We start from the raw sequence: 12857 nt of genomic DNA, 5'->3' as shown, positions 1-12857 counted from the left end.
ACTGAGAGGCCCAACTAAAAGACTTAAGTTGGACTGAGTGGATAAAAAGATCTTCACATGGCACCAAAAAGACTGTAAAGATTATGCCAGTCGAGCCTCTCTGGGAAAAACAACTCTTTAAATTGAGCTCTGAAATGTACCGGGAGCCCACAAAGCTGACAAAGCACAGGCACAATGTGGTCAAAATGCCTAGTCCTGGTCAATAATCTCACAGCCCTATTCTGGACCAACTACAATTTCCAAATCATTTTTAAGGCAGCCTCCATGTTCAACACACTGCAACAGGGCATGGGTAATGGTGGCCAAGCTATCTCCATTTCCAGGTAAAAGCCACAGAAGTCACTTGAGTCTCTAATGATGAAGCTGGATCAATAAGTAATCCCAGATTGCAAACCTGATCCTTTAGAGGAAATGTGACACCGTCTAGAAAAGGCGGAATGCCATTCACCCAGGTGGACTACCATTTGTTCCTTTGCTGCAGAGGGTATGAGGACTAGACCAATTATTTTTAGGTTTGAAATAATTCTAGTCTACTGTATGCTACAAGCTGACAGTTTAATATTTGGTGTAGATATGAATTCTGCCCCCCCCCCAAAAAAAAAAAAGAATACACACACACTCAAACCACTACAGAGAAATTAAATACAGAGCTAGATCGGATTTAGATACAAAATGCATTTTATTTTTAAAATAGGATAGTTCCCAGAGACCTCAAGACTGTGTTGTTTGCAAAGGAGAAGAGGAATTTCAATACAAAGCAATACGAGACAAACCACTTCCCTCAAACAACTCAGTAGTACAGACCAAAAACCATGTACATACTTGCATTTATTCAACTTTTATATAATCAACTTTGTACAGCACTGAAAAGATTCATATCATACAAGCTATTGTTTCAATTGTTGATTTACCATAGCAGGAGAAAATAAATATTTTTTTCATATTTATTATGCATTTAACACTTCAGTAAAAAGTTACAGGTACTTCAGTTTCAATTACCTGCTATTGTAGAGAGGTATGGGTTTAAAGACATGCAAACATACATATGTGACAAAATATTCTATCATAATTTCTGAATAAGTTATACACAGAGTACATTAGCCAGGGGTTAAAGATTGAGACCCTATTACATTATGAAAATCAAACTGATTTTTTCCTTTCGTTTTTAAACACATCTGATAGTGGTCAGAAATAAAGAATATGATGATACAAAACCTTATTTAGCTATCTACACACAGAGGCTTATGGTTTTTCAGCAAAGATTTAAGCACTTTTATTCAGCCCTTACTATCCTTGTACCATATAGCACCACAAGGGTGCAAGGGCTGCTGCGAACATCTAGAGTTTCATGCTTAGTACTTACTGGCTTTTGTATTGTGCATATTTTCATTTAACTTTTAAGTACAATGATACATTTTCTTCAACTTATAAGTCAGACCCTGGTAATTTGGCTTATATTGATTTACAACATACTGAGCTTTAGCAACATTTAGATACAAAAGCAGTGGACAAGGGGTGCCATTCACCTGTAGGTTGCTAGAAAGAGACTACACTACTTACTCATCATTGTATCTGGCAAAATAAAACATAAGACAGCAGCAACCTGAAGGCAACAGGGGAGGCGGGGGACAACTATAATCGCAAACTTGCAATGTGATGGCACACAGGTTTGTATAGATGCATGCATCAGTGCAAATGCATGCACCTGAGGTACCTTTTCCCCAGACCAAATATACTTTTATACAGTACAGTATTCTCCACTATTGTTGGGAGTCAAATCAATTAAACAATGATATTTGGCTGTTTCCTAACAACGTAGGAAACTATTGCACTTCAGATTGCTCAGAAACCACATGCATATGTTACAGTACACAGATGCCATCTTAAACTGGTCAGTTCAGAATATACAAGAACTATACAACAGTGTAGAATAAGAATTACAACTGACCAAATATTTTAGCAGGATTGGACAATCTAGCAATGACTTTTAACATTATCCAGTGGATCATGTGTTATTGCTTCATTTGGATGCAAGAACAGGGAGGCATTGCTAACATTGTTCAGGGGAGAGAATTGGATGTACGCATCAAATAGCATTCCTTCCTGGGTAGAGTCCATTAGAAACTGCTTGTATTGTCTACAAATCTCGCATTTACAGGCAATTATTATGACACTTACATAGTCCTACAGTACTAAAATGGCTAACGGTGGGACAAATGCAGCTTTTCAGCTCCGGTACCTCCTTCCTCAGTCGTTCTAGCTGCTCTGTCTGGAATATATTTGGCTGTTCAGGCATCCAGTCATAAATCCTAAAACAGACACACAAAGTATTTAATTAATGCAAAACCAACCTATACCCATGTGGTATTTGAGCCTCTCATAAACATTTGATGCCAGTGCGTAAATTCATTTTGACTTGGATGAATGCACAAGGCAAACAACTTTAAGTTCAAATGGATACACATATGCTTTTATGCTCAAGTGCATCACACAGTGATCCTGTTAGAAGTAGGGCACACATGTTACCAAGTTAATGTTCTGAGACAACCAAGCTAATAAGTTATGGATCGCTGACATTTCTGGCATCTAGGATTCCTGGGTATTAAGACATTATGTTATAAATCTATCCAATTGTCAGAATACATGCATTAACATAAGACATGCCACGCTGTGCAATTTCATTCTTTTAAGTATATGAGGAGCCTAAAGAAAATATAGTGTATACTTTGCTTCCAAATCAAAAGCATTCCGAAGTATCAAAAGGGATTTTAAAAAACTAAGTGAGAAGAAAGCTTCATGATCCCACTGTGCTTTAAAAAAGTCATTCTGGGGAGCAAGTACAAACCTGCCCCATCATTTGGAAGTTGAGGATCTGATGATGGTCTAGAGGAAGAGGAATCCAGGTGTCAAGGACTACACTAGTTACTTGCCTGTTTATAGATCCTACTTTAGAATTGTTTATTGCTTTATTTTTCCTCTAGGTCAGGGGTGGGGAACTTCAGGCACTCTGAGATTTGCTGGACTACAACTTCCATCATCTCTGGCCATAGGCCATGCTGGCTGGGGCAGATGGGAGTTGGAGTCCAACATCATCTGAAGGGCCATTCTCTACCAGTGCTGTAGGTCATCATCAACACCTTACAACTGTTCACTGACTGCTTCCCCAAACCCAACTGTCACCCTCAGGGCTCCAATTTCAGAAAGCATTTTATAATCACCACAATAACCTAGCCTTCTCCCAATGGCTCCAGACTGGAAAACTGCTGAAAATAGGCCTGTTCAGGCAGCTACAGTCCAGGCAGGAATTAACCAAACACCACAGCAAGACCCACACCTGCCAGCCAGCCCCATAGCATCCAGTACTGGTTCTGAATACAGGCACTGAGATCCCATTGATGTGCCAGCAAATGTGATAAGTCTTGGGTCTCGCAGTACATTAAGACTGAATGAATCTGATGCCATTAGCAGGCTTTCTTATCAGATTTTAAGTAGCAGCTCCTTTCCAGACTTGCATAGATGGGAGTAATCAAGCTGGATGTTGGAACTAGTGCTGTGTTGTGGAAATATGAAAGATTTAGGCTTCCAGCTGCTGGTTCCACACTGAGGGTCAGCATTAACCAGTTCAAAGAGACTAGCAATTAAACCTTGCCATTTGCCAAGTAAGTATGGGTTTGAATTCATTTTCTCAGTTGTCATCACTTTATGAGAATAGTTTTATTAAGATAATTTTTATTAAGATGCTAAGTATAATAAAGAGTGACTAACTTATGTTTAGATCTTGAGTGCATGCTTCTGTCTCCTTCAGCCCTCCTCACTCTTTTATCCTGTTAAGCATTTTGTCTTCTCCATTTTATTCCTCCTTGAGTAATCCCAACCAATCAGGGATCACATACCAGACATGACAAAATCACACTGCTATGTAGCCAAATTTGGCAATGTGCTCACAGTGCTAAGGGCAAGTAAAGCCCAGGGTAAGAGCAATGTTTCCTGTACTGATCATATATCCATGATTCTAGCTAATCAAGGACCATTCTTAAATACTTTCACAGGAAGCCCCCCACACCAAAAAAGGAAGAAGCCCTTTCAACGCTAACAAAGATTCAGACTCACAAAATTCCACTGTCTGTCTAGTTTAGATTCAGTGCTAAACAATGAGAAGATAAGGTTTCAAACAAGAAAGGTAAAATCCCATTAGGAACTCTAAACAGATAAAATGAAATATTTGTCTAGCTCCTGTTCACAGCCTTCAGATACTATGGGGCCAGATTGGTAATTGGTAATAACATTATGTTCTGCAAATTGATATAGTTTGGTGACACTGATGTTGTCCCTCATAACCCCATAGGGATAAAGCAACTAGCTTAGGTGTAGATGTCTTTCAAGATGCCTGCGTTTCAATGTACATGGACAGGGCATATTTCTGATAACATCAATACCATCAAGAAGTAACAGCTCTTAAGATCATCCTCCAATTAATATATCTAGCCTCTCTTTTATCATTTGGTGATACAGAAAAGACATTGCTTTTCTAGAAGAACAAAATTATGGAAATTAAATATTCCAAATTACTGAAACCAGCTAAATGAACATATAGTGATGATAGTGATACAGCACTATCGAATTCTGATTTAAAACTTAGCTATGCATCTGAAATATGGAATGGAACTACTGTCTCTCCCAAACAGAAACTTTTTTTCTGGCAATATAAACAGCTACTGCATCCTCCCACAACTGGGACGCCTTATTTCATGGATAACCCACTCCTTTGTTCTCGAACTACAGTATTCTTTAAATTCTCCCCTCCCCTAGGAATGTCCAATCACTCCTCTATTATTCAATCACTTATCAGAACCATTTAGCAATGCTCTATAACAATTGTTTTCAGATAACCAGGGAATTAAATTAGGGAAACTAAAGACAAGAAATCCTTGATATAAGAAAATTTTATTTGTCTAAGCCTCAAATCACTCCCAGCCTCAAACCAGACCACTCTGACAAATTTTCAAAGTATAAAATAGAAAGGGATTAATTCAACGTCACGAAGATTTCAAAACGAGTTCAACTGGAAGCGTTCCATCCATAGGACCATTTAGATGGCAGAAGACTAACTGCAAGTAACTTGACTCTCCATATATTTTATCAAAGTGGGATAAAAGTCCTCAGTCAACAATAAAAAAACTAAAACAGGACCAGTGAAGCAGATGTTAGTGCTCAGTTACCCTTTAGTTACAATGCTACATTCAGACTATTGATATACCCAAAAAGAATTGTCTGTAATAGTTTTCCAGAAGGGACACAGGTTATTTCTTGACTATTAATTTATTGATTACATTTCTTAATCACCCATCTGGCCGGTCACCCAGCCACTCTGGGCGATGCACAATAATACAACAGTTTAAAGCAATAAAATTCCACATTAAAACATCGTATTTCTAAAAATACCCTAACCCACCCCAAATGCCTGCCTGAACAACCACATTTTTAATGCATGGTGGAAGCTCATTAAAGAGGGGGCATGGCGGCGTTCCCTAGGGAGGGAGTTCCACAGAGTGGGGGCCACCACAGAGAAGGCCCTCTCCCTCGACCTCACCAGCCTAGCTTGTCCTGGCTGATGGGACAGAGAGAAGGCCATTCAAGGCTGATCTTGTTGAGTGGCCTGTCTGGTGTTGCTGGAAGTGCTCCTTGAGATAAGCTGGGCTGGAACCATATAGGGTTTTAAAGGTCAAAACCAACACCTTGAATTTGGCCTGGAAAACAACTGGCAAGTTTATGTTGATTTCATCTCACATAGGTGCTTTGGCATTTAGCAGAGGATAAACTAAACTCAGATTCCTAGACAATCCTGTTTTCTAGGCAGAGTGACAGGCAAATTCTAAATGCTGACTCAGTTCAGATGATCAGTGGGGAAAACAATGCAGCACTGTTTGTTTCCCCTACACCCTTGCATGCCGGTCATGCAATCCAGATTATCCTAATTACCTGTGCTGTGTTGAGGGTTGCCGTGTTGTCCAAACCCAACACGTGGCGCAGCCATGGTAACATTTCACCCACCTTCTAACTGATGGCTTGCAGTAGGGGTTGTAGGGTGGGTGAGAAGTCACTATGGCTGTGTCACATGCCAGGTTTGGGCAACATGGCAACCCATGGCATGCGTAATTAGGGTAAGCCCATGCGGGGGGTGCAACCAGGACAGCATTGTTTCCCCCACTGATTGTATAAATACCTCCACTGAGTGAATACACAGGAAGTGATAACCTCACCCATTCTACTACATTAGTAGGTTCTTTTGGGAACACCCCCTCCAGCACATTGAGAAGTCATAAAACTTATCAATTACCTATGATCTCAGCACTACCGGAAGTACAAGCTGGGTTTCAAAGAGGCAGAGGAACTAGAGATCAAATCGCCAACTTTCGCTGGATCATAGCGAAAACAAGAGAATTCCAGAAAAACGTCTACTTCTGCTTCATTGACTAAGCTAAAGCCTTTGATTGTGTGGATCACAACAAACTGTGGCAAATTCTGAAAGAGATGGGGGTACTAGACCACCTTACCTGTCTCCTGAGAAACCTGTACGAGGGTCAAGAAGCAACAGTAAGAACCGGACATGGAACAACCGATTGGTTCAAAATTGGGAAAGGAGTACGACAAGGCTGCACATTGTCGCCCTCCTTATTTAACTTATATGCAGAGTACATCATGAGAAACACCGGGTTGGGTGAATCACAGGTCGGAATTGAGATTGCTGGGAGAATTATCAACAACCTGAGATATGCAGACGATACCACCCTAATGGCAGAAAGCGAAGAGGATCTCAAGAGCCTCTTGTTGAGGGTGAAAGAAGAGAGTGCAAAAGCTGGTTTGAAACTCAACATTAAAAAAACTAAGATCATGGCATCTGGCCCCATCACTTCCTGGCATATAGAAGGGGAAGAAATGGAAGCAGTGACAGATTTTACTTTCTTGGGCTCCAAGATCACCGCAGACGGTGACTGTAACCATGAAATTAAAAGACGCTTACTCCTGGAGAGGAAAGCTATGGCAAACCTAGACAGCATAGTAAGAAGCAGAGACATCACCTTGCCGACAAAGGTCCGTCTAATCAAACCTATGGTTTTCCCAGTAGTAACGTATGGCTGTGACAGCTGGACTATAAGGAAGGCTGAGCGCCGAAGAATTGATGCTTTCGAACTGTGGTGCTGGAGAAGACTCTTACAAGTCCCCTGGACTGCAAGGAGGTCAAATCAGTCCATCCTAAAGGAAATCAACCCTGACTGCTCATTGGAAGGACAGATACTGAAGCTGAAGCTCAAATATTTTGGCCACCTAATGAGAAGAGAAAACTCTCTGGAAAAGACCCTGATGCTGGGAAAGACTGAAGGCAAAAGGAGAAGGGGACGGCAGAGGATGAGATGGCTAGATAGCATCACTGATGCAATGAATATGGACTTGAGCACGCTCCGGGAGAGAGCGCAGGACGGGAAGGCCTGGCGTGCTATGGTCCATGGGGTCACGAAGAGTCGGACACGACTGAATGACTGAACAACAACAACAACAACAATGATCGCAGCATGAGGTCACAAATTTAATTTGTATTACTGTTACCTGAATGGATCTGGTCTCTGGGTTCGTACTAGCTTTCATAGTTTGGACTGAGTATTTGATGCATCACCTACAACTAGGGGCCAAATGGCGCAGAGTGGCAGTGATCTTAAAAGACAACATGGCCCATAATAGGTATCCAGTGAACACATCAACACGATATGTAATACTGGAGACAGAAGATTCTGTTGGTATATTCTCTGCTTCCTCTTTCCACCAGCTAACTCCGTGAGAGGGTGGATCTCAATATGAGATCTACTGTCTTGGTTGACTGCAATATGGGGGCTGAGACCACTTCTTCAGGCCCAAATTAATCATGGACGTCATAAAATAAGCTCTGGGCCAGTTACCTGGGATAGTGATTACGCACAATAGAGCTAAATGTTTTGCTTGGATGCACCAATTTTTCACATATTGGAAAGACAGTTGTCATGATCTGATCAGTCTCCCAGGGTCTTAGTGTCCTTCCCTTCTAAGCTGCCACTGGGAAGAGGGGTCAGATTCAGCTGCCCTTGGAGGCTCATGGGGTCAAATCCTTTGGAAAATACATACACTGTCTATTGATTGCTTGGCTGAACTATGAAATAGGAGGGCAATTTTGACCCCTGATATAGTGGCACCCAGATGTCTGCTCCACTATTGTAGCAGCAGCATACAGGGCATCAAAGGCTGCTGAAACAGGAGGGTAGATAAGTAGAGCATGAGCAGTACTTGATCAATGACAAGACATAGATTTTTTTGCATCAATTGCAATTGCAGCACAGATGTTAAAGGAGACTACATGACATGACAAGGGTCAGGGTGAAGAAAACTCTTCACTGCACTGCCACTGGACAGTATCATCCAATAAACTGTTCTGGCAGCTATTAGTGTTTATACACATGGCCAGTCTCCACCTGGAGTGAAAGATTGTATGTGAACTAATTTGTGAACCAAAACACAGTTATCCTTCGGTATTTACACTTCTCCGAATTTCGCAAAGCAGTTCTCTGATCTACATGTGTAAAAATGTGAACATTAGAGAAAAGTGTGCACAAAAATGCATATATTAGTGAAATTAACATACAAGAATGCATTATATATGGGGAAATTGCTTGCAAAAAGGGAAATGAAAGTGTACAAATGTTAATGTGGCTTTTTTTTTAAAAAAAGTCATGCTTTTGCAGAAATGGGATGGAATGGACTTAATACTGGAAAAAATCAGAAATCAAAGTTTGCATGAGGGCATAAGTAAAGTAAGGGAGAGCAGGGCCATTCCACCAGCCCTGTTGAAGGCCTCTCTCATGAAGGCTCCTCCTTCGACTGTTACCACCAGCAGCCATTCCAGCAGGTTGCACTGAGAGAGGTGAGAGGGAGAGCAAGACCATTCCACCAGCCCTGCTAAAAGAATATCTTCCCCCCCTTGCCTCCCCATTCCTTTTTCCTTGTGTGTCATGTCTTTTTAGATTGTAAGCCTGCAGGCAGGGACTGTCTTGTTTATTTGATTATATGTGAGCAGCTCTGGGCTGCTCCTCCTTTCAGATGAGGGGTGGCATAAAAATACTTAAACAAATAAGTGTCCCAAGTGATATTATCCAGTTGGGAACTCTCCCCAAACAAGGCCCAAGCATCTTTAACATACAGCTAAACTTTTTATTCAGACAAGCACTTAGTGGCTGGGCATTCACAGGGATACTTTCAACAGCAGGTTGATTTGTATGGTTAAACTCACTCCCCTCAAATAAGGATCATACAAAATAGCACACACACACAAACCATGCAGAATATGAACACCATAACCAGATATCCTCCCCCCGCCACACACACACACACCACCTTCCCCAGCTCTGTTAGCCAGAAACTGATCTCAGTGCAGAGCAAAGCCTGCCAGAAAAACAGCAACAGAAGCTAGGGAGCTGAGCCCCAGATCTCTCACTAAAGGCAGGTAGAGAAGAGCAGTGCATCCCCAGGTCACAACACCTACTAGGGAGTGAAATATTCTCTCTGAAGTCTGCTAGAGTTTCCCCCCTCCCCCAGGTTGTACCCACCTGCACTTTTTTATTGTGCCACATCAACTTCTCCCCCTTCCTCCCCCACCATGAAAGTACAGCAGACCCTCAAATGAAGGTGGAGTGGCCCTTCTAAATACTACCAGCCTTTGGCTTTTGAAGTTAAGTCAGGTTAAATATATAGAAGTAAACATAAAACCTTAGGCAAACTGTAGCAACATCTCTCTGGCTCGGTGCAACCAGGATCTACTGGGCCCACGTCTCCAAATATTTCACAAAAACTGCCAAGAAGTGCCAACACCTAACAGCATAATATTCATGGGGATGCACCTTTGAAAAGTGTTCAGAAACTTCAGCTGGTCCAGAATGCTATAGCCAGACTATTGACTAGGGCCAGTCATAGGAAGCACGCGACTCCCAGTTTCACCAACTACTGGTTCATTTCGAGGCACAATTCTCAAGGCTGGTTATGACCTATAAAGCCCAACATGACTTGGGACCAGGATATTTGAAAGACTGTATTCTCCTGTATGAGCCTGCCCAGGTTTTAAGATCCTCGAGAGAGGCCCTTCTCTGTTCCACCACAACTGGAAGCACATTTGGCAGGAACATAAAAGCGGGGCTCCTCAGTGGCTGCTCCGAGGCTCTAGAACTCCCTGCCAAGGGAGCCCAGGCTAGCGCAACCTTTATGCATTTCCGCTGGCAGGGAAAGTCATTTTTATTTAAACAGGCTTTCAGCTGACTTGTTTGCTGAAGTAGGTTTTAACTGGTGAGTGCTATTTTTTATATTTTTGGTAAGTTTTTTAATTAATTTGCTTTTATGCGTTAATTATAATTTGTACTTTATCTTGTATTTTATTGTAGTTAGCCTTGAGCATTATTTGTAGTGGAAAGGCTGGATATAAATGTAATACATACATAACCATCTAATCTGAATACATCCCCCTGCCCCCCCACTAAAAGTGAATTGGGAAAAGGAACTAGGAAGAAATATTTGACAAAACTGTAGGTTCCAATTCTATCCAGCTGTGTGACTTGAGCTACACAGACAATTTTAACCCCTATATAAATGAGCATTCCTGTATAAGTCGGTTGCTTGTTAAGTTAAATGACTCAACATCTGCAGCAACAGTAAACTTGGCACAGGCAAGCCCTTAATTTGTTTGCCCATCCCTTTGAAGAATCAATGGCCTGGTGCAGACAGAATGCTGCTCAACTATCAAATCATGATTTTGATAAGGGGTGCTGTGTGAGCTTGCATACTCTTCCTCCCTTCTTGTATAGACATTCCCTTCCACTCTGAAGTGAACTATTGTTAGTTACACCAGCACCAATGTGCATGTAAACCACAGTTAATGTCAAACCAATTCAAGAATTTGCTTATCATCATACTTGTAACTGTGATTATAATGCTAAATATTGTTAAGCATTTCCATAGCTGCCAAACACAACACTAACAATAACTGGATGAAAAACTGGAAAGGGGGGGAATGCCTGCAAGACCATAGTTAGTGATCATGCAGCATTGTTTGCAATGACCCAATATAATTCTTGCACTTCAGTAAAAGTAGACTGAGTTTTGGTTTTAATTTCACTCTGTTCTAATGGGACTTGAGCTGGGAGCATTTTGGATGATCAAGGCAGTCCCGTATGCACAAGACTGTATGTTGCAGAACACAAATACAAGTGGGACAGAGACATTGACCAAAAAGGACAACATCCATTGGCGATAAACACACATGAGAACATAATGGAAAAGACAAATTAAATGGATAAGAACTGAAAAAAATGTATGAACTATTCAAATTAAAATACTTTGGTACATTTCCAAAGCAATTATATTCCTCGCAGAACAAACTTACATAGGGTTGGATCCAGAGATCCAGCTGTGTTGAGTGAGCAGATGGAAGATGACTTTCCCAACCCCTCCCCTCCCCCCAGCCTCTAGCGCCCCTTGAGGGTCATGTAAACCTGCTGAGTAGCATGCACTGTGGTGTAGGAGGGGGAGATCCTGGAAAGTCATGCGGAAGCACCTTCTGCAAATGGAGAAATTCCATCCAAACCCTTCTGTGGATGGGTCTCTGGATCCAACCCATCAAAATGTCACATTCAAGATGTACATCACCCTCAGGAATATCAATACACCAAAAGGTGTATTTATATATAGTTGCTTCATTTTTAAAAAACAAAGACCGTGTTCAGATGTCACTTTAAGCCACGGTGGCTTAATAAGCTACTCACAGTAGCTTATTTTTGAAACAGTCCACGATGCCCCACCACACGACCAGGCTAATACGCTACTGTGCATAATCTGAGACATCCCCCCCGCCCATGCAATAATACTGTTTCACCCATTGACAACATCGCAGGACCCTGTTTTAACCTTCCTCAATATCCCAATGAGAGGGGAGAAGGGTGGGGTGAAGTACAGGGGCTTAATTCAGCAGTTCCAGCATCATCCCGACAAGGGGTGGCAGCTCTGAAGCGCTGGAAGTTTGCAGGATCAAGACCAAACTTCACGCACAGCCTCTCCTAGTCAGGAGGCATCTAACACATCATCAAATCTCTACAAGATTACTCACAAAGGAGAGGAAATCCTGTGTGCACCAAAAAGGGGGTGGTGGCTATAAAACCTTGTAGGTTTGCAGGATCGGGACCAAACTTCACACATGGCCTCTCCTAGTCAGAAGGCACCTGATGCACCATCGAAACACTGTGCAATTACCCCAAAGGAGGGAAAATCCCGGATGCAACAAAGAAGGGGGTGACACAAATAAACCTTTGGGGGTTTCCAGGATCAGGACCAAATCCTCAATTGTGCATTTCCCCCCATAGACATTGATGGCATAAATGCCTTTGCTGTCCAAAATTGATGACAATAAAGTGGAGTTGCGTATTTCATCCCCCCTTCCAAACAATGTTGGTAGAGCTCTAAAGCAAAATTGTGCAAAAGCCCCCCTCCCGCCCATACCCACTGCTGGCTTAAAGCCTTTATCATCTCAAAATTGCAAAATGCGCTTTAGCGATACAGTGTAGTTGCACATTTCACCCCACCCCCAGACATTGCTGACAGACCTGCTATTGTTCGCCATAGTGCAAAAGCACAATTGCGCATCCCCCGCCCCAATAGCCATTTTGCTTCTTCATGGAAAAGTGACCAGAGAAGAAAAAAAACAGATGGGGCTATAACTCCCTGACAGTTTGCTGGAATCAGGCCAAGCTGCACAGGTGGGGTGCCATCATGGGGAGCCTCCAGATGCTGTAGTG

At 42.0% G+C, this 12857-nt stretch overlaps 1 protein-coding gene across 5 annotated transcripts in view; it reads right to left on the bottom strand.

Moving 5' to 3' along the window:
* The window catches only part of GPCPD1 (glycerophosphocholine phosphodiesterase 1), a 63100-nt gene that overhangs the window by 4219 nt on the left and 46024 nt on the right, over positions 1-12857 (bottom strand). For all 5 annotated transcript variants that reach the window (XM_084825464.1, XM_084825473.1, XM_084825435.1 and 2 more), the window contains one exon: positions 2179-2309. In XM_084825464.1, the coding sequence (XP_084681590.1) occupies positions 2179-2309 (131 nt within the window). The remainder of the gene's footprint in view (positions 1-2178; positions 2310-12857) is intronic.

The sequence above is a fragment of the Heloderma suspectum genome, chromosome 1, assembly GCF_057233095.1.
Source record: "Heloderma suspectum isolate Gila_16-S chromosome 1, 16-S_ref, whole genome shotgun sequence".
NCBI lineage: Eukaryota > Metazoa > Chordata > Lepidosauria > Squamata > Helodermatidae > Heloderma > Heloderma suspectum.
This window is presented reverse-complemented; position numbering and strand designations above follow the sequence as displayed.